Consider the following 27,947-nt stretch of genomic DNA (forward strand, 5'->3'; position numbering starts at 1 on the left):
ATGCCTTGTGAAGGTAACAGAAAGGACACAAGACCACCTGAGATGCCTTCTTGCCAAAAATGTCATGGAACCTCTAACTTCCAGTTGGCAGGAAATAGGGAGGACAGAGAAACGTGTTAAATGAGAGCAGTCAGCCACTTTCAGAATGTGGGGGACATCACAGACAAATGACCTGGTTCCTTTGACAAAGGAACAAGGAAAAAGGGGTGGGGGAGAGGCCTACAAATTAAGAGACAGACCAATCAAATGCAAAGTGAGTGATAGTAAAGAATTACTTTTTTTTTAAAGATCTGATATGGTATTATTGTGTTAGGAAAAAAAAGAGTCCTTATCTTCTAGAGATATAGACTAAAGCAGTTATGGGCCAAACCATGTGATCTCTGGAATTTGCTTTGAAAAAATCCAGTGGGGTTGGGGTGGAGGTACAGATCAAGTAAGATTGCCTGTAAAATCATAATTGCTGCAGCTGGAGGGTGGGTCCTGGGGTTTATTACAGTATTGTCTCTATTTCTGTTTCTGTTTGACAGGCATGTGTCACCTCCTCCCTTCCGTCTGAAGGTTAGACCCTGGGACGCGGTTCCCAGCATGAATGAACGGATGACTCAGGCTTTGTTCATTTGTGGCTGAGCATCTCGAGCTCCAACGAGCAGTCAGGTGCCTTTGATGGCCAAGGCCAGCCATTTTATACAGGTTTCAATGTTCTGCTGGGGCGGGACAACATTAAAAACTCTGCAAGTGGGTGGCATCTGCCTCTCAGTGAGGGGTTGAGCCAGTGTCCGGGAGATTTCAGTGGCTGGCTGGGCTGGAATGCTCTGAGGAACTGGAAGGACAGGTACTGCCTTGTATCTCAGAGTCCAGAGTCCTGGAGGGTGCCATCTCCTCGCACAAACCCTGCTCACACCCTGATGGGCAAAGGAGGAGAAGTCAGAGGAGGCTGGGCCTTGGATTACAGCATAACTGGTCAGGAAGCTCTCTCTGCGGTCACACACCTAGTTATTATTCTGCTGTGTGAACAACAGCGCTGACGGAATCCCGTGGCTCCCATGAGACGGACCTCTAAGATGGAGCTGCTCCCACTGCTGGTTTTCCTGGCCCCCTGGGGAGTCGCCGTGGCTGAACCAGGTAGGTACTGGGAAGGCCTGTCATGTCTTTGTTTTGTACTCTGAACTCAGGATCCAGGGCTACTGGAAGCTGCTTACAGAAGCTGGAAGTGCTGCTAAAATTAGCAAGGCAGGAAGCCAGGGCTGGCAGGCCTGGGGAGAGAGCGGGTGGTGGGGTGCTGGTTGAGCCTAAAGATTTTAAGTGGAGGTGACAGCTGGCCAGGGGAGGGACACTGACTTTTCTAAGAGGTGTGGGTACATAGGAGCCAGCCAGTTGGTAGAAGTAGCAGGTAGCAGGCAGATTCATGAATACATTTGACAAGTATTGGTTGAGGGCCTTCTGTGTGCCATGCCCGATTCTCAGAACCAGGGATCCAGCAGAAAAGAATAGAAGTCAAGTCCCAGTCCTAATGAAGCATCCGTTTGTCTGGGAACAAAGAGGCTAAAAGACACAGGAACAAGTAAATAATAATATTCCAGGAGATAACAAGGCTCATGGAGAATAAGAAAACAAAATAAGGAGGATACAGTGTAGGGAAGGGGATTCTTGTGGGGTGGCTGAGAAAGGTTGTAGATTAAAGTGACATTTGAGTGGAGACCTGAAGCAGTGAGGAAGATTAAGTTCTCAGAGTGAAGTGGGACTTCATCAGAGGGTTTTAGGCAGAGGTGTTGATGCTGGGGTTCTTTATTTTTTTTATTTTGGTATCATCAATGTACAGTTACATGAGCAACATTATGGTTACTAGATTCCCCCCATTAAGAAGTCCCCACCACATACCACATTACAGTCACTGTCCATCAGTGTAGTAAGATGCTATAGAGTCACTACTTGTCTTCTCTGTGTTGTACTGTTGAGACAGGAACTGTGGATGTAGTCAGAGTAGGCTGAGGGCCTCCAGAAAAAAGCAAGGCAGGATATTTACAGTCAAAGCAATGTAGCAATGTAAAGTCCCTATTGAAACTCTGTGTTCAGCATTATGCAAAGTCAAGGTCACACTAGTTCTCTAGGGTAAGGATACTAGACTAGGAATATAGACATCTTCAGTGAGATCACTTAAAGGTCAAAAGACCAGGAGCAACTTCACCTGGAATGTTTCAGTGTTCTGCAAGGGTATCGCAGCATAACCCATGACTTCACTGTAAACTAAACAGCACTAGCAAACAGACAACAACCCAGCCCACCCTGAGGGCAGGGCAGGTGGTACAAGTCCACACCCTAAACCCTCAATTCCCCAAAATCTTCAACTGCCTATAAATCCTCAAGACAATGCACCACCCTGGGCTCTCTTGTCTCCTCCAGGCATGAGACAGGAGCTCTTTCCTCTCACTTTATTTCTAAATAAAAGCCTCTGCCCTGGCTCTCCTACCTTGGGTGTTTGCTAAGTTCATTCTTTGACTCCGCAAACAAGAACCAAGGCATCACTGCCCTCCCTGTGCACCCCCCCACATTATGTGTGCTAATCGTAAGGCCCCCTTTTCCCCCTATCCCACCCTCCCTCCCATCCTCCCCAGTCCCTTTCCCTTTGGTAACTGTTAGTCTATTCTTGGGTTCTGTGAGTCTGCTGCTGTTTTGTTCCTTCAGTTTTTGCTTTGTTCTTATGCTCCACAGATGAGTGAAATCATTTGATACTTGTCTTTCTCTGCCTAGCTTATTTCACTGAGCATAATACCCTTTAGCTCCATCCATGTTGTTGCAAATGGTAGGATTTGTTTTCTTCTTATGGCTGAATAATATTCCATTGTGTATATGTACCACATCTTCTTTATCCATTCATCTACTGATGGACACTTAGGTTGCTTCCATATCTTGGCTATTGTAAATAGTGCTGCGATAAACATAGGGGTGCATATGTCTTTTTCAAACTCGGCTCCTGTAGAATTAGAGTGAATTCCTAGGAGTGGAGTTCCTGGGTCAAATGGTATTTCTATTTTCAGTTATTTGAGGAGCCTCCGTATTTCTTTCCACAATGGTTGAACTAATTTACATTCCCAATAGCAGTGTAGGAGGGTTCCCCTTGCTCCACATTCTCATCAGCATTTCTTGTTGTTGTCTTTTGGATGGTGGCCATTCTAACTGGTGTGAGGTGATATCTCATTGTGGTTTTAATTTGCATTTCTTTGATGATTAGTGATGTGGAGCATCTTTTCATGTGCCTGTTGGCCATCTGAATTTCTTCTTTGGAGAAGTGTCTGTTAAGATCCTCTGCCCAGTTTTTAATTGGGTATTTTCTCTTTGTTTGTTGAGGTGTGTGAGCTCTTTATATATTTTGGATGTCAACCCTTTATCAGGTATGTCATTTATGAATATATTCTTTCATACTGTAGGATGACTTTTTGTTCTATTGATGGTGTCCTTTGCTGTACAGAAGCTTTTTAGCTTGATATAGTCCCACTTGTTCATTTTTGCTTTTGTTTCCCTTGCCCGTGGAGATATGTTCATGAAGAAGTTGCTCATGTTTATGTCCAAGAGATTTTTGAGTATGTTTTTTTCTAAGAATTTTATGGTTTCATGACTTACATTCAAGTCTTTGATCCATTTCTAATTTACTTTTGTGTATGGGGTTAGAAAATGATCCAGTTTCATTCTCTTACATGTAGCTGTCCAGTTTTGCCAACACTAGCTGTTGAAGAGCCTGTCATTTCCCCATTGTATGCCCATGGCTCCTTTATCATATATTAATCGACCATATATGTTTGGGTTAATATCTGTACTCTCTATTCTGTTCCACTGGTCTGTGGGTCTGTTCTTGTGCCAGTACCAAATTGTCTTGATTACTGTGGCTTTGTAGTAGAGCTTGAAGATGGGAAGCGAGATCCCCCCTGCTTTATTCTTCCTTCTCAGGATTGCTTTGGCTATTTGGGGTCTTTTGTGGTTCCATATGAATTTTAAAACTATTTGATCCAGTTCATTGAAGAATGTTGTAGGTATTTTGATAGGGATTGCATTGAATCTGTAGATTGCTTTAGGCAGCATGGCCATTTTGACAATATTAATTCTTCCTACTCAAGAGCAGGGGCTGAATTTTCATTTGTTAGTGTCCTCTTTAATTTCTCTTAAGAGTGTCTTGTAGTTTTCAGGGTATAGGTCTTTCACTTCCTTGGTTAGGTTTATTCCTAGGTATTTTATTCTTTTTGATGCAATTGTGAATGGAATTGTTTTCTTGAATTCTCTTTCTGCTAGTTCATTGTTAGTGTATAGGAATGCAACAGATTTCTGTGTATTAATTTTGTATCCTGCAACTTTGCTGAATTCCGATATTAGTTCTAGTAGTTTTGGAGTGGAGTCTTTAGGGTTTTTTATGTACAATATCATGTCATCTGCAAATAGTGACAGTTTGACTTCTTCTTTACCTATCTGGATGCCTTGTATTTTTGTTTTGTCTGATTGCCGTGGCTAGGATCTCCAGTACTATGTTAAATAACAGTGGAGAGAGTGGGCATCCTTGTCTTGTTCCCGGTCTTAGAGGAAAAGCTTTCAGCTTCTCACTGTTAAGTATGATGTTGGCTGTGGGTTTATCATATATGGCCTTTTTTATGTTGAGGTACTTGCCCTCTATATCCATTTTGTTGAGAGTTTTTATCATGAATGGATGTTGAATTTTGTCAAATGCTTTTTCAGCATCTATGAAGATGATCGTGTGGTTTTTGTCCTTTTTGTTGATGTGGTGGATGATGTTGATGGGTTTTTGAATGTTGTACCATCCTTGCATCCCTGAGATGAATCCCACTTGATTATGATGGATGATCTTTTTGATGTATTTTTGAATTCGGTCTGCTAACATTTTGTTGAGTATTTTTGCATCTATATTAATCAGGGATATTGGTCTGTAATTTTCTTTTTTGGTGGGGTCTTTGCCTGGTTTTGGTATTAGAGTGATGTTGTCTTCATAGAATGAGTTTGGAAGTATTCCCTCCTCTTCTATTTTTTGGAAAACTTTAAGGAGAATGGGTATTATGTCTTCTCTGTATGTCTGATAAAATACAGCGGTGAATCCATCCGGCCTGGGAGTTTTGTTCTTGGGTAGTTTTTTGATTACCGATTTAATTTCGTTGCTGGTAATTGGTCTGTTTAGATTTTCTGTTTCTTCCTTGGTCAGTCTTGGAAGGTTGTATTTTTCTAGCAAGTTGTCCATTTCTTCTAGGTTTTCCAGCTTGTTAGCATATAGATTTTCATAGTATTCTCTAATAATTCTTTGTATTTCTATGGTATGTGTTGTGATTTTTCCATTCTCATTTCTGATTCTGTTGATGTGTGTAGATGCTCTTTTTGTCTTAATAAGTCTGACTAGGGGCTTATCTATTTTATTTATTTTCTCAAAGAACCAGTTCTTGGTTTCATTGATTTTTTCTATTGTTTTATTGTTCTCAATTTTATTTACTTCTTCTCTGATCTTTATTATATTCGTCCTTCTGCTGACTTTGGGCCTCATTTGTTCTTCTTTTTCCAATTTCAATAACTGTGAATTTAGACTAATCATTTGGGATTGTTCTTCCTTCTTTAAATAGGCCTGTATTGCTATATACTTTCCTCTTAAAACTGCATTCACTACATCCCACAGAAGTTGGGGCATTGTGCTTTTGTTGTCATTTGTCTCCATATATTGCTTGATCTCTGTTTTAATTTGGTCATTGATCCATTGATTATTTAGGAGCATGTTGTTAAGCCTCCATGTGTTTGTGAGCCTTTTTTGTTTTCTTTGTACAATTTATTTCTGGTTTTATACATTTGTGATCTGAGAAGTTGGTTGGTAGAATTCCAATCTTTTTTAATTTACTGAGGCTCTTTTTGTGGCCTAGTATGTGGTCTATTCTGGAGAATGTTCCATGTGCACTTGAGAAGAATGTGTATCCTGCTGCTTTTGGGTGTAGAGTTCTGTAGATGTCTGTTAGGTCCATCTGTTCTAGTGTGTTGTTCAGTGCCTCTATGTCCTTACTTATTTTCTGTCTGGTTGATCTGTCCTTTGGAGTGAGTGGTGTGTTGAAGTCTCCTAAAATGAATACATTGTATTCTATTTCCCCCTTTAATTCTGTTAGTATTTGTTTCACATATGTAGGTGATCCTGTGTTGGGTGCATAGATGTTTATAATGGTTATATCCTCTTGCTGGACTCTCCCTTTTATCATTATGTAATGTCCTTCTTTGTCTCTTGTTACTTTCTTTGTTTTGAAGTCTATTTTATCTGATACAAGTACTACAACACCTGCTTTTTTCTCCCTGTTGTTTGTATGAAATATCTTTTTCCATCCCTTCACTTTTAGTCTGTGTATGTCTTTGTGTTTGAAATGAGTCTCTTGTAAGCAGCATATAGATGGGTCTTGCCTTTTTATCCATTCCATTATTGTGTGTCTTTTGATTGGTGCATTCAGTCCATTTACATTTAGGGTGGTTATCGATATATATGTACTTATTGCCGCTGCAGGCTTTGGATTCGTGGTTACCAAAGGTTCAAGGGTAGCTTCTTTACTATCTAACAGTATAACTTTAACTCACTTATTATGCTATTATAAACATAGTCTTATGATTCTTTATTTCTCTCCCTTCTTATTCTTCCTCCTCCACTCTTCATATGTTAGGTGTTTTATTCTGTACTCTTTTGTGTTTCCCTTGACTGCTTTTGTGGGTAGCTGACTTTATTTTTTGCCTTTAGTTAGTATTTGGTTGGTCTGCTTTCTTTGCTGTGATTTTATTTTCTCTGGTGACATCTATTTAGCCTTAGGAGTACTTCCATTTAGAGCAGTCCCTTTAAAATTCCCTGTAGAGGTGGTTTGGGAGAGTCAAACTCTCTCAACTTTTGCTTATCTGGAATTGTTTAATCCCTCCTTCAAATTTAAATGATAACCTTGCCGGGTAGAGTATTCTTGGTTCAAGGTCCTTCTGTTTCATTGCATTAAATGTATCATGCCATTCTCTTCTCTTTAATACCCTGTTCTTGTCTTTGATCTTTGCCATTTTAAGTAGTATATGTCTTGGTGTTGTCCTCCTTGGGTCCCTTGTGTTGGGAGATCTGTGGGCTTCCATGGTCTGAGAGAGTGTTTCCTTCCCCAGCTTGGGACGTTTTCAGCAATTATTTCTTCAAAGACACTTTCTATCCCCTTTTCTCTCTCTTCTTCTTCTGGTACCCCTATTATTTGAATATTGTTCCATTTGGATTGGTCACACAGTTCTTTTAATATTTTTTCATTTCTGGAGATCCTTTTATCTCTCTCTGCCTCAGTTTCTCTGTATTCCCGTTCTCTGATTTATATTCCATTAACAGTCTCTTGCACCTCATCCAGTCTGCTCTTCAGTCCTCCCATTTATTGTTTCATTTCTGTTTTCTCCATCTGGACTTCATCCCTTAGCTCTTGCATATTTCTCTGCAGGTCCATCATCAGGGTTATGACTTTTATTTTTAATTCTTTTTCAGTAAGATTTGTTATATCTATCTCACCAGGCCCTCTCTCTGGTGCTGTTTGGGTGATTTTGGACTGGGCCAGGTTATTCTGCCTTTTCATGGTGATAGAAGTGATCGCCAGCAAGTGGCACATGTGTCAGCTGGGAGAACAAAGTCCCTTCCTGCTTGCTGGTCGTCTTGCCCTTCTCCGTTGCCTGTGCCAGTTACCCTCACACAGGGAGCAGTCTCTGGGTTAATTCCCTTTGTTGCTGTGTGCAGGGTAGCCCTCGGGATAGCATAGGGCACTGCCGGGGGTCACAGGCACGCGGCATGTGTTCTCCTGCGAGAATGGTGCCCCTTTGTGCCTTCTGGACTTTGCGCCAGCTTATTCTGTGTGTGCCGGGCAGCTGTGCACAGGGGGCAGCTTCTGGGTCTGGCCTGGTTAGCTGTGCACTGGGAGAAGACTCTATGTGTTTGCTGTGGGCAAGGCTGCTCCCTGGCTGGTCTGCAGCAGTGGCGGGTCAGCCAGTTTGCTTGCAGTGCTGGCGTGGGGGAATGAATGGCAAGCTGCTTATCACCATGAGGGGCTTCAGAACTGCATTGCCACCCAGGGAGTTAGGGCACCTGAAGTTTCTTAAGATCTCCTGCCTCCTGGGCTGAATGTGCCAGAATGATTTTGTTCACCTATTAAACCCTTGTCACTTTAAGACTTTTAAAGTGCCCACTTTTCTTTTGTCCCAGGGGAGCCATCTGTGGGGACCCACCCACAGTCTCTGTCTCAGATTTTACTTTTCCATTTCTCTAATATCCAGTACACCATGCAATGTGTGTCTTTGCTCCCGGTGCAGATTACTAGGGCTGGTTATTTAGCAGTCCTGTGCTTCCACTCCCTCCCCATTCTGATTATTTTCCTCCCGCTGGTGAGCTGGGGTTGGGGGAGTGCTTGGGTCCTGCCGTGTCATGGCTTTATATCTTACCCTTTTTGTGAGATGCTGAGTTCTCGCAGATATAGAGTAGCCTGGCTGTTGTACTGTATCTTCTGGTCTCTCATTTAGGAATAATTGTATTTGATGTATTTTCAAAATATATATGGTTTTGGGAGGAGATTTCTGCCGCCCTACTCATGCCGCCATCTTGAGCACCTCTTCAATGGTGGGGTTCTTGTTCATGGAGTCGAAGAATGAACTTCGTTAACACTCAAGGTAGGAGAGCAAGGCAGAGGATTTTATTTAGAGATAAAGTGAGAGGACAGATCTCCTGGCTCATGCCAGGAGGGGACAAGAAAGTCCCAGGTGGTGTGTTGTCTAGGGGATTTATAGGCCGTTTTTTGAGAGACAAAGGGCTAGCTAAGTGCTCCCAAAATGTTTATTTTTGAAGAGACATTATTAAGTTTCTTATTAGTCTTCCTGTTTACTTACAAGAAATTTATTGCTCTGATTTCCTCCCAGGATAGCAGCTTCCTGGTCTGGGAGCATATCATTCAAGACTGCCTTCTTTGCTCCCAAGGTGGGCTGAGTTATTGTCTGTTAAAGAGTATGTTAAGAAACTTACTTTTTAACTAATTGGGTTTTAAAATGCAATCTTCTTTTCAAGATAGAATCCTTCCTGTTTTTACTACATTGTTTTGGGCTTGTGTGCTACATTTCCCAGGTTGCAAATCATTTGTTTAGGGCTGGAGGAAGAAAAGCAGCACTTGGGTAAAGTCAGAAATACAAGTTGGGACCCCCAGCAGGCCAAAGTAAACCCCACAATGGATTGCCTTGCTTTGTTTTTTCTGGAGGCCCTCACCCTACTCTATCTAAGCCCACGGTCCCTGTCTCACTGTGACACAATGTGACTTGCATAAGTTGAAAGGGATCCTTGGCCACTACACTGAGGAGAGGCTCATGGGGTAAAGATAGGGTGACCAGCTTGTCTCCATTTACCTGAGACTTTCCCAGTTGTAGCGCTTCAAGTTCAGGTCCCCTGGGCAGACCGGGATAGTTGGTCACCCTCGTACAGGAGAAGCAGCCAAACCATTGAGGAGAACACTGCCAACACCCAGAGAGAGAGGATGGGACGGCAGGAGTGGGCAGGTGGCAGATGGTCTGATATCGGACAAGACTTGCTAATAGATGGTGGCTATGAGGGAAGGAGGACTCTAAGGTGACTGCAGGTTTTTAGTCTGAGCAACTGAAAGGACAGAGCTGTCATTTGTTAAGATGGGAGGAGGAGACGGCAGTTTGATTTGGGATCTAGTTTGAGATGCTTGTTTGATTTCTTGGCTGTTGGAGAGGAGTCAGTGGGAGGGCTGGACTGGTAGTTTGCCTTAGAGTTCTAGATTGCCCTTTTTTGGAGTCCTTTGAATTGAACCTTAAGATGGTCACACCCTTTCTGTAGCTGCAGAAACTGAGGGGTTTCTGTGGTTGGTTGCTTGCCCTGGGCAGCTGTTCTCCAGGCCTGGAGTCTGAAGGGCCTGTAAGATGCCTCTGGTCGGTCCATATCCTTAGACACCACCCAGGAGCAGCTGGGAGCCCTGGCAAAGCCCTCTGCTGGCGTGGCCGGGCATCTCAGAGGCCACCAAGGAGGAGGAGCACGGGCTCTTTGCCTGGATAGGCTTGGATCCCAGAGCTGTGACTTAAAGGTGGAAATATGTCTGGGCCAAGCCCTGAGAGGAGGGTTTCCTTCCCTGTGAGGGCATCCCAGAGGCAGATACCCAGACCCCCTCTGGGGACTCAGAGCACTGGGTCCTGCCAGTCTGCCCAGGGAATGGGAATGACCTATGGGCTCTCTCACCCCCTCGTTCTTGCACTTTTAAATATGCTTTCTTAGAAATCCAAAGCCATTGGGCACCCCTCGGCCCAGAGTCTTAATGCCTAAAAAGCCTCTCCCCTCCCTCCACATGCACTAAGGTGTTCATTGCTGCGTTGTTTACCATAATGGCAATATTGTTCACCAGCTAGAATGGGATAGCTGAATAGATTAGGGTAAAACCACCTGGTGGAAAAGTTTCACGACAATACAGCAAAACTGAAAACTGTTTAAGTCATATTTATTAAGTACATATTATGTGCCAGGCACGGCTGCAATGTTTTCAGAACACCTTGACGACAGCCTGGTGAAGTAGGGACTGTCAAGGAAACTGAGCTTAAGAGAAGTTAAGTAAGTAACCCAAGGTTATGCATCTAGTAAGTGTCAGTCTGGACTTGAACCCAGGCTGTACAACTTCCTTCTGTTTATAAAATATTATGTAAAAACAAAGGATCACTAAGGAAAGTAGCCAAGAAGAACTAACATTTATTTATTGAGCACTTAAGATGGGCCAGGCTTACACTAGGTACTTGACATCTGCTGTCCTTTTAAAACCCATTTGACAAATAAAAAGATCCTCATTTGTTTCATAGTCCCTATAAAGCCGGTACTATTACTGTTATACCCATTTATCAGATAAGGAAAAGCAGTCTCAGAAAATGAGTGCCCTCAGAGGGGATATAACTCTTGTCCCAGATCCTGCAGCTGGGAAGTGGCAGGACAAATGTGTACTCAGCCTTCTTATACATCATGCTCTTCAATGGGTCCTCTTGGGATGGTGGGCTTTATAGGCACTCTTTTTTTCTCTTTTCTCCAAATTTTCTGGAATGTCAACATCTATAATTTTAAAGCAAAGTTAACTTTAAAAAGGATTCCACAGCACCTGTAAGTTTTTTCAGAATCCAAGTCTCTTCCTGAAGTGTGAGAACTTTGAATAGTCAGTCGAATAGCGATCATCTCTGCTTTGCATGAAACATGTGGTTTCTACCTCCACCTTCATTAGCCAAGCGCCTGGGCGGGCACCACCTTTTGGCTCGTCTCCTGCACAGACCCGAGCAACACTGAGTGACCCTTCAGCTTCTGACTGTGGGGAAGTGGACGAGTTCTTTCGGTGTGGTGTCCCTCACGAATGCTAAGCCCACCAGGAGCTGCCATGGGGAGGGCCAGTCCATGTAGTTAACACAGTAAATGTTGGTTTTAATAAGTGAAGTGTTTGTGTTTGGGAGGGCCTTAGTTTGTAGAGGAGCAATTACTTTTGAAGTGTTTGGGGTTATTGCTTAGTGTATCAAGCAAAGGATTGAAACAGGGACCAAGCTTGTTTCGTGGTGTGTTATACACAGTAACAGAGAAGTCCTGGAAGCATGGAGCATTAGAATGGGAAGTGCCTTCAGATAACCTTTATGCAACACCCTCATCTTACACTTGAGGAAAACAGAGGCTCCAGAGAAGAAAAGCTGGGGCCCGAGGGGCTGAGTGTTCCAGGGAATCAGCCCTCAGGCTGCTTTGTATCCACACATCATCCTTTTGCTATGGGCACTGCCCCTTTTTACATATGAGAAAACCGAGGCTAAGATGAGGAATCTCTTATTTCTGTGTGGAGGAGACAAGAGCCAAACCAAGATTTCCCTGATTCCCAGTTTCCGGCAGCCATTTCAAAAACAACCTGCTGCCTTAAGTCTGAAAGCTTAGGTCCTGTCTTCTAATATCTTTGTGACCCTAAGCTTTGATTTCACTGTTTATAAAATAGAATAGCAGAAGAGAAATCAAATAATAGTTAAATGAGATCACATTGTAACACACTGTAAAAGTTCATGGGACCAGTTTTTTATATCCAAGTTCCAATTGCATGTTAGTGATAGAGTAAAGTGCTCCGTGATCATGATATGAATCACAGATCTGCCAGTAACTAGTTCAGTTTCTTCATCTGTAAAATGGGTACAATAATAGAATATTTCATCATTCTGTCAGGAGGTTTCATGGATAGATTGGTTGGCACAGAATCTGGCACTCAGTAGGTTGTAAAAAAATGTCAGGTGCCTTCCTGCTTTCCTTTTCTTGTCTCCCACTATAAGCAAACTCACCTTTTGGCCAGTGCAGGAACTTCATAGGCTTTAGGAATGATTTTTGTGAGTCTCTTTCACCCCATCATAACTCATAGCAAAAGGATCTGACATTACATATGATTTCTAACAAAAATGTAATAAAGTATGACTTTTGAAATGAATTATTGATATTGATGGCATAGTTTTTGTCCTGAACTTTGGAGCCCATGCAGTTTTTTTGGGTCTTAGACATTTCCATGGGCCTCACAAATCTATGAGGCCCTGGGCTCTGTCTTGTCCCCGGTGGACAAGGAGGCCTGGTGACCTTATTGGTGAAGGAGGAGGAGGGCCAGGAGACTGCTTTGCCGGCCCAGGGAGCAGAGCTGAGCTCTCCAAATTAAAACCAGCAGGTGCACTGTGCTCACCAGCCCTCAGCCAAGGAGGGCAATCCAGGAGGAGACAGGATCTGCCCTTACATTGTTGTGCTTCAAATGTTCTGGCCTGGATCTGCACCCTACTTGCAGGCGACAGCAGCTGAGGAGGCGCTAAGGAAGGACACAGCCACTCCCACCTCATCCCATCTGCCTCCATGGGTGAGAGGGGGATCCTGGGACCACATTCAGAGTAACTGCTGCTTTGCTGTGTGCTCACACGTTGCATTTTAACCCTCACAGAGACTGTATGAGGCAGGGGGCGCTGCTGTCCCCATTTTACAGATGAGGAAACGGACACAAAGGTGCTCCTGTTCACACAGCTAGCAGGTGGTGGAATTGGAATTCCCTCAGCTACTCACTGTACTTGATACCAAATTGATTCATATTCTCAATAATTAATTAATCATAATGGCAGCTAAGATGGGTAAGTCTCTTCTTAAAACTCAAAGAATACATGAATACTTTCTTACTGTAGAAGACTCAAGAAGTATGAATGATTTTAACGAGATCCCCAGGTGAGTCCTCTGCACAGTAAAGTTTGAGGAGCTCTGGTCTAAAGGTCAAGTGCTTGGGTGCCACAGCCTCCCAGCCCCCTCCTGGTTCCAGGGGTAATTGCCAGGGACAGGAATGTATGGAGAGTCTTCTCTACAAGCCCTCTCTCCTTCAGTATCTTAGTAGATGTTTACAGAGAATCAGGCCAGATGTCAAACACCCTCATGCTCAGCAAGGCCAGCTGGCTTGCCCAGTCCTCAGCCAATACCTGGAAGAGCCTGGAACAGAAACCAAAGAACCTGCCTCCCTACCCAGGGTCCTTCTGCCCACCCCTTCTCTGTGATGTGATAATTAGAATGTAATTCCTCAGAGTCTGTGACTAATCCCATAGCCACCTGTGGCTCCCATTCTTTTATGGGCAACATATGTATATTGTAACACACACATGTAAAAAGCCCCACCTTCATGGTGGCTGAGTCAACACTGTGTCTCAGCTTTGAAGTCAGAGAGATCTGGTTTGAGCCTCAGTTTCCTCATCTGTGAAATGGGCATAAGAATCCCACCTGGCAGAATGGCTGCAAGGATGAGATGAGATAAGCATATAAAGGGCACCCGGCTAACATTCTCGGAGTGCTTTCCAGTCTAATCCCCCCCTTGCAGCTCATTCCTTGAATATATTTGGGCACCTTCCACATGCCAGCACTGCTCTGTGTGCTGCGGACACAGAGGAAGGACGAGCCTCGTGTTCTCATGGAACTGACACTGTAGACAGGAAAGATGGATGATGAGCAAGCCCACAAGATGATTTCATATGTGAGAGTGCTGAAGAAAAAAGAGCTGGGGGAGGTGATAGCTAGTGACCACATGGGACGGGGAAGTGAACTGGAGACAAGGTAGTCAGGGAAGGCTTCTCTGAGGAGGTGATCTTTGGGCTGAGGCCTGAATGAGGAGGAGAAAGCAGCTGTGATGACCTGAGGAAGACTGGGGAAGGAGCCAGGAAACAGGCCCCGAGAGGAGAATGGGTGGGATGGACTGGGCCAAGGGCAGATGGGTTCTCTGTGACCTGCCTCCATTACAAGGAGACGGGGGCCCAAGGAAGTGGAGCCACCTGCCTGGACCTCTGGCTCTCTATGCCATTCTTTCGACCACCCAGGCTTTTCCGGGAGTCAGGCCTTTGGGGACACAAGCACACACACGCGCTAGGAAGTGCAAGGGAGGCTGGAAGGAGTTTCAGTTCTACACAGTGACTAGCCCAGAGCCTGTAAGAAGAGATGAGAACCAACAGCTGATGCTTGAGTCCTGTCCACAGACAAGGAGTTTCTGAAGTGGGGAAATGCCCACTGAGTAACATCAAAGGGGCAGAGCGGCTGGGTGTTTCTGGTTGGCTGAGAAAGGGCCTGCTTGAGGCAGGGGAGGGGTCTCCACTCCAGCCTTCAGAGGAAGCAAGGGGTCCACAAGCCAGAAAGCAGGGCACAGGGCCTCATTGCATCTAACCTGGCTGGCCCGGTCTTGGAAGTGGGCACGACCCCTCCACAGCCTCAGTGCAGGGCCTTGGGGAAGCCCAGCAACTCTGCCCATTTCCTGGTTGACACAGGACAGTTAATTTCTTTTCTGGGCTTAGGATTTTGCCCCTGTAGGAGGAATTTCACATTAATTAGGGATCACAATTTGTGTGAAAAGTTTAAATTCTTACCATTATAAACAAAGAATCTCGGTTTGGGTAAAAAACAGACAAACAAAACAGGCATAGACTGTCTCCAAAAAGACATATCTAAAATAAAAAGGCACTGGTTTAACCCCTTAGCAATCACGTCTTCCTGGGAGACAATCAGGAGCCACAGGACCCCCACCACTTACCATGTGATCTCAGGCATGTTGACCCGTGAACCTTAGTTTCCTTATCTGCAAAATGGGGATAATGAGCAATACCTCCAGGGCTGTGGTGAGGATGACTCCAGTGATCACGGGAGGCATGGTTTCCTTAATCAGTCATTTGTACCTTCATGTGAACGTGTTATGGAAAATCGGGAGAGGTGGGCAAAAGCTCAGCAGCATCTGGGAGGAAAAGCCAACAGGTGAGGATCAGAGGCCAGACTTTACGTTCCGGCAGGCACTGGAGCCACACTGAATGTCCTGTGGCTACCCAATTCTGAAGGCAGCCGAATCCGGGACTCCCAGGCCCAGGCCCAGTGTCCTGGGGGTTGGTGGGGGCTGGCTGGCGGCTCTGAGTGACGCAGGAAATGGAGGAGGAAGTGACAGCACTGATAAGGGTGAGGAAATCCCAGGCCTCAGCCTGGTCTTAGCCAGAAACAGGGTTTAGGGCAGAAGACAAACCTACTCCATTTGCCTTCAGTAAGCGTCAGTGAAGCTACTTATACGAGGCCCTGTGCTGGATACAGATGACAAACCCGCTCCGTGTGGCCTGTTTCTTTGGGTTCCCTTCTCCGTACTCTTACCAAGAGAATTTTGGCATGTCAGCCTCCCTTGGTCTGGAGCTGGGACCGGGTTTCCAGCACACAGGACCACGTCCAGATGCTCGAGCTGCCACCCTGCATCCAGAATCATTAGGACTGTAGGAAAAGGCCTTTTCAAAGACCCCGGATCAGGAGGAGAGCCAGGCTGTTTCAGTTCCGCCCAGTGCTTCCCTGGGCAAAGCCAGACTTGTGCCCTTTTTCAGTGAGCCCTGGCTTCAGGGCAAACTTCCCTTCGCCTCTGCAACCTCCCTCCAGGGGCCCACGGTTCTCCAGACTTCCTCCCCCGCCCAGGCTCAGGGAGGGACCAGCACTGAGGAGGCTCTCCTCGCCCTTGCAGGGAAGTTCTGGCACATCTCTGACCTGCACCTTGACCCCGACTACAAGGTATCTGAAGACCCCTTCCAGGTGTGCCCATCAGCCGGCTCCCGGCCCGTGCCCGGCGCGGGCCCCTGGGGCGACTACCTCTGCGACTCGCCGTGGGTGCTGGTCAACTCCTCCGTCTGGGCCATGAGGGAGATCGAGCCGGAGCCAGACTTCATTCTCTGGACTGGGTGAGAGCGGTCCCGGCAACTACCCTTGGCTGGGCCACGCGGCGTGCCACCTGCCGGCCACGCGTGCCACCTGCCCCGCCCTCTCCCCTAGTCCTCACACCAGCCCTGTTCTAGAAAGGATGAACCCAGAGCGCGAAGGAGTTACACCGCTTGCCCAGGGGACCTGCGCCTGGCTGATCCCAAAGTCTGCGCCCTGAACCTGCGTGTTTCCTGGCCTCGGCCGAGCTCAGCTCTCTCTGAGGCTGGCGGCGCGGTCCGGTCTGGGCATGTGGAGAATTCCCTGATTTTAAGTTGGGGGATGAACGCTGGAGCCACCCCCACTGGGGTTTAGGGACTCGAAGCCTTAGAGATCCAGATGTGCGGAGGGAGGGAGGTGAGGGCTGAAAGGGGTCCGGCACTGGGACTGCTGGTCAGCTGCCCTGGCCCTGCGGGGTTCTCACTCCTCTGCATGGGGGTAGCTTGAGGGGTGATTCTGGCTGAGCCACAGCCGCTCCATTCCTGCTTCCCGTCCAAGGATGCTGCTGTAAGCCTCCAGCTGTTCCCAGCATTTGCTGTCCGGGTCACTGGAGGTCCGCCCATCACTGCCCCCCTTGGTGGGTTAGCCTGCCTGGTGCTCTGCCCAGGTACACACTGAGGAGCTGAGATGATGGGGGCCCGGGCAGTCTTCAGGACTGCAACGCAGACAAGCCCATTCATTGGCCCTTATATCCCAGTGAGGAGAGGGTCACTGGGGGGATGTGGGTGTTTCACAGGGCCCCTCACGCCACCTGGGAGGACTTCCTGTGGGAAGAGGTGAGGAAGGCTGGCGGGAGCTCTGACTCCCTGCTTTCTCTTTCACCCCAGTGGACACTTCTCTAAGGCAGGATCAGACCCTCGATGCCCCCAGCTGCCCCCTCAGTGCGGCATGGGAGTGACTAGGAATGACCCTCTTTGGGCCCGTGGTCGGTAGGGGGAGGGGCGAGGCCGGACGCTCAGGAAGCGGGACAGTGTCTCTGGAGGGGCCTGCGAGCCCCAGCGTCAAGGGCCATGACCTTGGACTCCTGCTCCCGAGAGGACTGTTGCTTGGGGAACCTCTGAATTCTCCGAGGAGGGGCCGTGGGAGAAACGTGTAACATTTTGAAAGATGTGATTCCTCTGGGAAAGGTGACCGATTTGGGAAATTCATGATCCTTTAACAGAGGGATGATTTTCTCTGGAAATCTCTGGGACCTTGCAGAGGTGTACGGCATTGCATGAGATGACCTTAGGGCCCTTTATAATTCTTCAGTTTCTAAGAAGTTTGACTTCTCTGGGAGAGTTGGGATCCCTTGGGGCATAACTTGTAGAAATTGGGTGTGTTTTCCATCAGAAAGAATTAGATCCTCCAAACTAGAAAAAAAAAGGAATTTGGACTTCTGGCCTGTCCCCAGGCAGGACAGGGCTAAAAGGTTATCAGAGGGTATCAGATACAGTAGGATGGAGTGGGTGTAAGCACAGGCTCTGGAGCCAGGCTGATGTGGTTCAAAGCCCGGTTCTGCCACTTTCTAGTCCTACACACATAGGCAGCATTCTCCACCTTCCTGTGCCATCGTGTATCTGTCACACAGGACTAGCAATAGAATGAAGGACAGATTCGTGGATATGGGTACAACACGCAGAAAGTACCTGGCGCACGGTCAGTCAGTGTGAGCTGCTAGTAGCATTATCAGTACTATTCAATGAATTAATTTCCTTGGGGTGTTCCTGGGCAGCAGCTGCCTTAGCCTATGGAGACAGGCAGAGTCCTCAGGCTTTAGATTGTTGGGGTTCCTACAAGTCTCCAAGCCCTGCCTTCCCTCAATCTCCTTCCCTGCTCCCCCACCTCGCTGCACATTTCTAAGGTGGATCCAGGAATTTAGGTCAGCTGAATGGGAAGCTAAATGGTCCTGGGACTAAAAGGTCCCAGATCTGTATAAAGTAGATCTGAACTCTGTCCTCTGAAGTCACCTCTAAAATCCTTAGTACCTTTGAGGCTCAGAAGAGCAAGACTCAGAGATGGCGTCACAACCGGAAATCACTGGGGACTTGCAGATGGGACTGTACTCTAGAACTCCCCTCTCTAGATAATAATATTAATTACAGCTTAGCAGCTACTCTTCTACAATATATATATATATAGAGGGAGAGAGAGAGAGAGAGAGAGAGAAAGAGCTTTTCCCCCTTACGGAAGTCTCACAAACACTCTCTAAGTAGGTACCATTATTGTGGGTACCATTATTTTCCCTGTTTTCCAGATGAGCCGATGAGGTTAAACACCCAGCCAGGGACCCACAGCAGGTCAATGGCAGAGCTCTTTCTTATGTGACTCCCAGTGCCTGGTCTGAGGTCAGCAGATGTCCAATGCCAGTTCCACAGCCCCTTTTCTCACAGCACAGCTGTCCCTTTTACTTGTGCCCCTTCCCAGGCTGCCACCAAACTATCTTGGTGGTGTTTTGCAGTGATGACACACCTCATGTGGCCGATGAGAGGCTGGGAGAGGAGGCTGTGCTGGCAATTGTGGAACGCCTGACCAAGCTCATCAGAGAGGTCTTTCCAGGTGAGAGAGCCTCTGCCATCGGTGTCTCGCGGCATTCCCTGAGTCCAGGCAGTGGGGACAACAGCAGTAAGATGTAGGGGAATGACCTTCATCCATTGACAATGGCTCGGGGCTTGGCCAGGTGCTGCGCCAGGCACTTCCCAGAGATCACTTCTTACCTCGCAACAGCGTGTCCAGGAATGTGTGCACTCACTGGCCTGTGGGTACACACAGAATCCTATTAATGGAAATGCCTCACACTTCCCTGCCTTCTGTCCTTGTCACTCAGCCCCTTCTCAAGGCGTCCGTAGTTAGGTACAGGCTTCATCCCTGGGTAAGTCTCACATGGAGACTTGCACACAGCCCTCGTGTCCTGCAGGGGCTCTGGAGTTATCATCCACAGGCATCAAACCATCCTGGCTGCTGGGGCCTCTGGGATGTGCTGATTTCAAGCCAAGGTGCTATCTCTGGGAAGGCAGGCAGGGACTGTGTGCATGGCAGCAGCCTCACAGGGCATGACCAGGGGAATGGGGTCTTCATGTCCCCGCGGGGGCCCTTGAAAACGTTTTTCAGCAGGCTGAGCCACACACAAGGTCCCGGGGGCTGAAGCAGGCTGCCAGCTGGGCCCCTGTGAGAGCAGCCCTGAGCCCCTACCTCCCACCTCCCACCTCCTCTGGGTTTTGGTATAGCTGCTTTCTCTTGAGGTCTTAAGTCATGGGTCCCCAGGACCCACGTATGGAATAATGATAATGAAAATGAATAACTGCAGCATCAATAACCACGTGTCTACGTATCTGAGCACTAAGTGTCAGGTACCCACCCCTCTGAGACTATTCTGTGCCTCAGCTCATTCACTGTCATGATAATCCAGAGAGAAGTGCTATTATTATCTCAACTTTACTGATGAGAAATGTGAGCCTTGGGGTCAAGAAAGTTGGTCAAGGTCATGTGGCAAGGTGAGGTGCAAATCCTGGTTTCTGCATGTTTTTATCCACCACTCACACTGCTACGCCAGGAGGAAGTCTGAGCGGCTGTCATCATCCCACCTCTGTCCTCAAGGCAACATCTTGTCCCTTCTGCCACCCCGTTCAATCAGTTTATGCAAAGACTTGCCTGGATGTATAGATAAGGAACCTACAGTTCAGACCTGGTCAGCTGGTACAGAGAGATCAAACTCAGATCCAGCTTTGAGCTCTTGTTCCTCTGCTCCACCTAGGGCTTCTATAATGAATCAGAGCATGCTTTATTAACTATGATTTTACAGATAAATGTTAGAAGATTTTCTAGTTTATAACATACTTGCACATTTATTGAATTTCCTAATACCCAAGATGCCATTGACTGGAAGATGAGTTACTGTTTGATGTATTGCTAAGAAAACAATGATGGTAATGAAAGTAGGACAGCGCCTTCTCTTGGCCTCCATGTAAATCACACCCAACGTGTAGAGATGTTAAAATGAGAATGAATTGGGAGAGATGAAATGAGGCATTATCTTATTTGAGAATTACACCAAAGCATGTTGGAGAGGAGGAAGGGTCTGTACCTTGAGATCTTGGGTTCCACATCATGTGGAACCTGCCACAGGCCACCTGTGTTCCCCTTTAGAGTTGCTGTGAACACCAGCCCCTACTCTCTAGCAAGGCTGAGTGGTGAATGAAACGTGTGCAGGGGAATCAGATCCAGGTCCCAATTCAGGTGCTGCCACAGTCTAGCTGGGCAAGCCCCTGGAGACTCGGTTTTCTTCCAGTGAAAATGAGAATAATGCCCAGAGCTGTTGTGAGGACTAAATAAGGTGATCCATTTGCTCATTTAGGCACCAAATAGTTACTGAGTTCCAGTTGTGGATGAGGCATCATTCCAGGGGTGGGGAACTTGGCTGTGGACAAGCTGCCAAGTGGTGCCCTCATGCAGCTTATGCTTGTAAGGAGCTTGGAACAGTGCCTGGCACATAGAAGCAGTGCAAAACAGGAGAGTTTCCCTTCTTGTCTGTTCTTGGGATTCAGGGATGTGTGTTTTTTCTTAAAGGGGTTCTTAATGGCTGCCAGCATTTATGTTAGAGAGGTGAGTTTTTCCAGGGAGTTGCAGTGATGACTTCCAGCTTTGTGAACAACTGCTCATGGGAATTCTACACCTCCTCTTCAGTGGGGCTCTCAGCCTTGCCAGATGTAAGCTACAAAGGGCAAAGGATTTGTTAGAAACGTATCCCTAAGTGGGAACTGGAGGCTCCCGCCTCCCTCATCGGTTCAGGGTCCCTCCCTGGGGTAAGCCAAGTATTCATATAAGGGCGAGGCCCTGCCTGGAGCTCAGAGGAGTTTTTGTTAATAGTCAGATATTTATTGAGCAACTATTACATGCCAGACACAGATGTAAAAACAAAATCAAGAATGAGGCTGCTCACAGGAAGGAAATGAGTCTGAGGGGCTCCCCTCCTCCTCCTGGGCTCATTTGCAGTTCACTTCCACAGGGAGGCCTCCCCTGGCCCCCGACCGCCACAACCACACCCTGCTATCCATGCCCATAACTAGGCTCTTCCCTTTTTTTTAAAATTTTTTTTATTTTGGTATCATTGATCTACAATTACATGAGGAACATTATGTTTACTAGGCTCCCCCTTTCACCAAGTCCCCCCCACAAACCCCATTACAGTCACTGTCCATCAGCGTAGTAGGATACTGTACAGTCACTACTGGTCTTTTCTGTGTTGCACATAGGCTCTTCCCTTTTTGTGTTGGCCTTCGCATGTTGCATTACTCAATGCCTGTTGCCCTACTACACTGCAAGGCCCCTGGGCTGGGGTTGGGTACCCAGCTCCCAGGTCTACACGTTGGCACCAACAAGGTGCTCCGTAAATATTTGAATCCCAAATGAATAAACTTCTGAGGCCTCCCAGGGTGAAGGAAACTCCTTCCCTTGCTCGGGAACAGCAGGTGGATCAGGAAACAGTCAGATGGATCTGGAGTTGATGGCTGATGATGGATCTGAAGATTATTTAGATCTTCTAGCTTCCTCCTCCCCCTCATCTGGTGCTTCCTTTCTGGTGACGAAACTTTCTGCTGGGAATGGGGTCAGGGACTGCTTCTCCTTCTGAGGTCTGAAAAAACTTCAGTCAGATTCTATCAAATGTGGTTTTCCACTTATCTCTGTATTTTCCTTATCTGTACTTCCTCATCTATGCTATGGCTCTTCCCCATTATCTCTGATGACCAGTGGTGACTGAAAAATGACTAACTCCACCAAGCTCTATTGCATAAAATGGTTTATATTTCTCATTTTTGTCCCAGAAACTAAAGTCTACGCTGCTATGGGAAATCATGACTTTCACCCAAAAAACCAGTTTCCAGCAGGGAGCAACAATATCTACAATCAGGTAGCAGAGCTGTGGAGACCCTGGCTCAATGACGAATCCATGGCTCTCTTCAAAGAAGGTACTAACACCATTGCTACTCTAAGCACTTACTATAAGCCAAAGCCTGACCTGACTTCATTTTTGCAAACACCCCATTAAACAGGTACCGATTTTATCCCCATTTTACAGATAGGAGACTGAGGCCTGAAGACACCAAGCCAAGGCCACCTAGTTTAGAAGCAGACTTGAGAGCAGAACCCAGGGCTGACTCGAGTGCCCATGCTCTTAACCCACAGCACTAGTGAGGATCATGAGGGACTATTTCCTGAGTATTTAGTATGTGCTTAGCATATTATGAGACGCCTTGCAAAAACCCTAGGAAGGGGCTGAACCTTCAGTTCAAGCAGGGTTTCTCAATCTTGACACTGTGGACATTTGGGGCCAGGCAGTTCTTTGTTGTGGGGGCTGTTCTATGCATTCTCGAATGTTCAGCAACAAACACCCTTGACCTCTACCCACTAGGTGCCAGAAACACTCCCAGTTGCCATAATCAAAAATGTCTCCAGACATTGCCAAATGTTCCCTGGGGGACAAAATCACTTGGCTGAGAACCACTGATCCAGGGACACAGCCAGCCCAAGGTGACTCTGATCTACTCTCTTCCCTTCCCTCAGTTTCCTGCTGTCAGGGCTCCTCATAGGCTATACCCAACCAGGAGCCCATGGCCCATTTAGTCCTGGGACAGACAGCTGAGTAGAGAAGGACTGACAGTGGATCCGGAGAGGCAAACACACCTCATTGTTATTCCCATTATGCAGAGGAGGAAACTGAGGCACAGAGAGGTTAGGTAACTTTCCCAAGGTGCACAGCTATAAGTGAAAGGACTTGATACCTAGGAGCCTGGTCCAGAGCCTTTGGTCTTACCCATGACACCCCTCCTACGGGAAAGATGGGAAGGAAGGATGGAAGGGAATGAGAAGTGGCAGAGAGAAGTGAGGGGGACAGAGGTTTGTCTGGTCAGAGGCCAGATTCTCCCTGGCCATGATGTTCCAGGTGCCTTCTATTCTGAGAAGTTGCCAGGGCTGAGCGGGGCTGGGCGAATTGTGGTCCTCAACACCAATCTGTACTATAGCAACAATGAGCGGACGGCTGACATGACTGACCCCAGCCAGCAGTTTCAGTGGCTGGAAGATGTGTTGACCAACGCATCCCGAGCTGGGGAAATGGTAAGGCTCCTGCCTCCACCTCCTTCCTTTCTGCGCCACTTCCTGAACAAGTCTTCGCGTCAGCATAACCTCACCCACTTACTCAAGATGCCCACATCACAGAGGGTCCTTCATCAGCCTGGAGCCTGGAGCCAGGAGGGGGCTTCTTCCATCCTTACAACAGCCTGTGAGGCGGGGACCCCAGGGCCCATTGCAGATGTGAGGCTCCTGAGGGGCACTGACAATTTCAAGTCACATGATAGGTGGTGGAGCTGAGACTAGAACCCTGGTCTCCACACGACAAGTCCAGTGCTCTTCCAGCTGCCATCACATGCCACAGCTGCAGCCCACACTGTGTACTAGACCCCAAGGGCATGCTCTGCCCCTGAGGGGTGTCCATCTAGTCTGTGGGCTGGCAGCTCCCTGAGGATTGGCCTTGTTATCTCATTTGCTTGAGTCCCTGCACCGATCAGCACATCCCAGCAAAATCTCACAGCTGGGCGTTCTGAGCACTCACTATGCATCAGGTACACTGCTAAGTGCTGTATATGGATTATCTCACTGAACTCTCAAAACTCCACCAGTGATGCTATTCTGGATGAGGAAACGGAACCTCAGGGAGGCAATAAACCACTGGCATCCAAGATGCAGTTTGACTCCAAAGCACATGCTCTTAACTGCCCTCCCCGGAGCCCCCTCATTCTCCCTCTTGCAAAAAAGCCCAGGTATTATTAACTGAGTGACTCAAGGAACGTAAAACGTAAACACACATTACCACAGAGCATTGTACAAACATGCAGGGAAGGTTTAATTCTGGTGCCCAAGTCCTCCAAGAGGAGACTAGTCTCTAAAGGATCAGGAAGGTTTCACAAAGAACTTCGGGCTAGGTTTTGAACTGTGGGTAGGATTTATAGATGTGAAAATGAGAGGGGCATCCAGGTGGCAGCTATAGCATGGGAAAGGCACAGAGACAGGAGACACAAGGTACATTCATTGCCGGGCCCCGAGACTGCCGGAACCTGCCTGGGAGAGGGAGGGGGGAGGACTTCAGGGAAGAGGCACGTTTGAGCCTGTCTGCTCGCCTTTGGGGAGGTGGACAGGTTCTGAGAGGTGGAAGTGAGGGGTTGGGAGGGCATCTCTGAGTGCCCCCCTACCCCTTCCTCACAGGTGTACATTATTGGCCACGTACCCCCGGGGTTCTTTGAGAAGAAGCAGAACAAAGCATGGTTCCGGGAGGGCTTCAACGAGGAGTACCTGAAGGTGGTCCAGAGGCACTACCGGGTCATTGCAGGGCAGTTCTTCGGGCACCACCACACTGACAGCTTTCGGATGTTCTATGATGATGCAGGTACTCACTCTGGAGGGCAGCTGCCAGTCCACCTCCCCCTTCTCGCCAGCCTCTCTGTCTCACTGTCTCTCTCCTGAAAGGTGCCCCCATCAGTGTCATGTTCCTTACACCTGGAGTCACCCCATGGAAAACCACATTACCTGGAGTGGTCAACGGGGCCAACAATCCAGGCATCCGGGTGTTCGAATATGACCGATCCACACTGAGACTGCAGGTCAGGAGCCCTGGGTCTGCTGGTGCGGGGGGAGGAGGGTGGGGAGGAGCCAGAATGTATCACCCCCATCTCTGACTTTCCCAGTGAATCCATCCTCTGCTGACAGCTGAGCCTCAGGAAGGTCAAGTCACTTCCATCCTTCTAGAGTTCAGGTTCAGAACCCTGGCACTACCTCCAAATCCTGCCACCAAGCTAGGTCAGTTCTTCCCCGATTCTCCCTTAGCTCTGATCACAGGCTCCTACCCTGTGCTAGCTCATCTGCTACACACCACAGACAGGATTACTCTTTCTAAAGCATTTCTTGTATTTCTCCTGCTCAAAAACCTTCAATGGCTTCCCAGTGTCCCCCAAATAAGTTAGATCTCTTTGGCCTGGTATTCAAAGCCTCCCATAATATGGCCTCAAGCTCACTGCCCTCCTCAACCCTCCACCAACTAGGCCCCAGGCTAAGCAGGCCCCTAACTCATTAAGCAATCCCTCATCTCCTGGGATGTGCTTGCATTTGTTGGAATGACAAAGAAATATTATTTCTTAATTTATTCAACAAAATGTACTAAGTATATGCTATGTGCTATGCCCTGTGCTAAGCTCAGCAGATACATAAGTAACAAAAAGTCACTGCCCTCTGGGAGGTGACATTCTTATAGGAGACACACAGTAAATAAGTAAGTATGTCATAGCAAAGAGTGGTAAGGAGAAAAGAAAACAAGAGAAGGCAGGTGATGACAGTTACGGGTGTGTGTGTGCTCTTAGGTTTGGCAAGGAAATGTCACGGATAGGGTGGCATTTGGGTTCTGAGTAAACTGAGGAAGCAAGCCATGTGAGTATCTCAGGAAGGGCAAGGAAAGAGCACGTCAAAGGCCCTGGGGTAGGAATGTGCTTGGTGGGTTAGGGGAAGAGCAAGGAGGTCAGAGTGGCCTCAGTGGCAGGCACAAGAGGAGAGTGGGAGGGACGAGGTCAGGTCATATAAGCCACGATTAGGACTCTGGATTTGGAGGGTTTGGGGCAGAATTAAATATTCTGACTTTTAATTTTACAAAGTCACCATGTCTGCTGAGCACAAAACAGGCTGTACGGGCAGAAATGCGGATCAGTTAGGAGGTGATGACCAGATAACCACTGAGACGTGATGGTGCATAGGCCAGGGTGGTAGCAGTGGGCTGGCAAGAAGTTTCAGATCCTGGATGTATCTGAAGGCAGAGAAGACAGGATTTGCTGGTGGAGTGGAGAGATGTGAGAGAAAGGGAGGAGTCAAGGAGGACTCCGGGCTTTGGCCTGAGTGCCTGGAAGGATGAAGTTGCTGTTTACTAAAATGGGGTCAGTGCGGGAGGACCAGGTGTTGAGGGAAAGAGCAGAAGTCTGTTTTGGGACATGTTAACTAAATATCTAAATGGGATGTCGGTGAAAATGCAGAGGAAGGAGGCTGTTGGGCATTCAAGTTGGAGTTCCAGGAAGAGGTGGGTATAGAGATTTAGTCTGACTGTTGAGAAAGGACATTTTAAAACCAAGGATTGGATAAGATAACCAACCCTTGATCCAGAGTAAATGGAGATGGAGAAGGGGTCTGAGGATTTTTAAGTGTGGCCTGTTGTCTACATAGGCATCCAGAGGCCTTAGCAAGAGGGATCACAGGCTGTGGCATGCCCCACCCACCACCCCAGCCCTCCTCCATAACATGCCCTCCATCCTGCCCAGGAAGGGAGTCAGACAGAGCTGGGTTTGAATCCTGGCTCCTCCACTTACAAGCTCTTTGACCTCTCTGGGCCTCCAGTTGCTTCATCTGTAAAATTAGAGTAATGGTACCTCACTGGGTTTGGGAGATTAAATGGAAAAATGTAATAAGCCTAGTAGGAAGTTGCCACTCATACTTGGCAGCTCCTCTTACCACCTTCTAGTGATCTGAAGCAGGTCCACAAATTTAAGTGGAAAGGGTTGAACAGATAAATCCTTCCAGATTCTAGTCCTGAAAACGCACTTGAGTCCTAGAATGTATCCCCAGCCCCAAACCAATCACGATTCTATAACCTCTCCCTGACAGGCACCCCATCCCACTTCTTTTAAGTTGCTTTTATGTACTCATTCTGTAAATATGTATTGAGCATCTTCTGTGTACCCGGGAGCTTGCTGGGACAGAAAATGCTAATGGAGTAAATAAACAACCTGGGTCCCAATCCCTCCTTTGCCTCAGAACACCTATAGGACCCTGGGCAAATGAATTGTCTCTTTAGGACTCAATTTCCTCATCTGTGAAATAGGGGTAATGAGCACAGTCGCCTCACAGAGTCAATCAGAGGATGTCTTGCCAAGCATACCGGGTAAGCAGTAAATGCTTAACAACTAACAGCGGTCATTAGTACTGCCTATGAAGAATCTGGGGGCAAATGCAAGGTGCAGGATTGCGGATGGAAGCAGACAGCTGCTCACAGCTAGCCCACCTCGCACCTTCTCTCCAGGACATGGTGACCTACTTCATGAATCTGAGCCAGGCCAACGCGCAGGGGACGCCAATCTGGCAGCTTGAGTACCGGGTGACCGAGGCCTACGGGGTGCCCGACGCAGGCGCCCGCTCCATGCACGCGGCACTTGGCCGCATCGCCAGCGACCAGGACGTGCTGCAGCGCTACTACGTCTACAACTCGGTCAGCCACGACTTGCAGGCCTGCGGCGAGGCTTGCCGCGCCAAGCACGTGTGCGCGCTGCGCGAGGTGGCCTTCGACGCGTACGCCGCCTGCCTGCGCGCCCCCGGCGCCGCGCCCGCGCCCCAGCTCGCGCTCCTGCTCGCGGCGCTGCTGGGCCTGCGCGCGCTGCTCCAGCAGTGACCCCGGACGCTGCCCGCCAGCTGGGCTCGTCTTTCCCCTCGGGAAAGGGGCAGCAGCATCTTCCCCGGCCCCCCAGCAGACCTGTTTTCCACGATTGGCCCCGCGTCCGCAGAGAGCGACCTGGGAATGGGACAGCCGGAGCAGGAAATGAAGCACGGAGACCCCGCCACAAGCACATTTCATTCATGGTTCATGTTTTAACCAAAGAACAGTGCTCATCGT

At 47.7% G+C, this 27,947-nt stretch overlaps 1 protein-coding gene and 1 long non-coding RNA gene across 4 annotated transcripts; one reads left to right on the plus strand and one right to left on the minus strand.

The window, feature by feature from the left end:
• The first annotated feature begins 826 nt into the window (after positions 1–826).
• SMPDL3B (sphingomyelin phosphodiesterase acid like 3B) lies at positions 827–27,882 on the plus strand. Of its 2 annotated transcripts, none has more exons than XM_057499892.1 (8): positions 827–1,122; positions 16,044–16,257; positions 18,714–18,811; positions 22,075–22,218; positions 23,193–23,365; positions 24,512–24,692; positions 24,773–24,906; positions 26,507–27,353. In XM_057499892.1, exons 1-8 carry the CDS (start codon positions 1,044–1,046, stop codon positions 26,627–26,629), a joined length of 1,146 nt encoding a protein of 381 aa, XP_057355875.1. In that variant the 5' UTR covers positions 827–1,043; the 3' UTR covers positions 26,630–27,353. The 2 variants fall into 2 exon arrangements, with proteins under 2 accessions (XP_057355875.1, XP_036770858.2); XM_036914963.2 differs by lacking the exon at positions 26,507–27,353 and adding an exon at positions 27,360–27,882 and having other exon boundaries at positions 938–1,122.
• On the minus strand, positions 20,580–27,946 carry LOC118927124 (uncharacterized). Of its 2 annotated transcripts, none has more exons than XR_005030713.2 (4): positions 27,807–27,946; positions 24,833–24,922; positions 24,599–24,765; positions 20,580–20,963 (listed from the first exon to the last, which is right to left on the minus strand). It is a non-coding gene; the product is annotated as an uncharacterized LOC118927124 (long non-coding RNA). The 2 variants fall into 2 exon arrangements; XR_005030714.2 differs by lacking the exon at positions 20,580–20,963 and adding an exon at positions 21,057–21,884.
• Between the last annotated feature and the right edge of the window lies 1 nt (position 27,947).

The sequence above is a fragment of the Manis pentadactyla genome, chromosome 4, assembly GCF_030020395.1.
Source record: "Manis pentadactyla isolate mManPen7 chromosome 4, mManPen7.hap1, whole genome shotgun sequence".
Lineage (NCBI taxonomy): Eukaryota > Metazoa > Chordata > Mammalia > Pholidota > Manidae > Manis > Manis pentadactyla.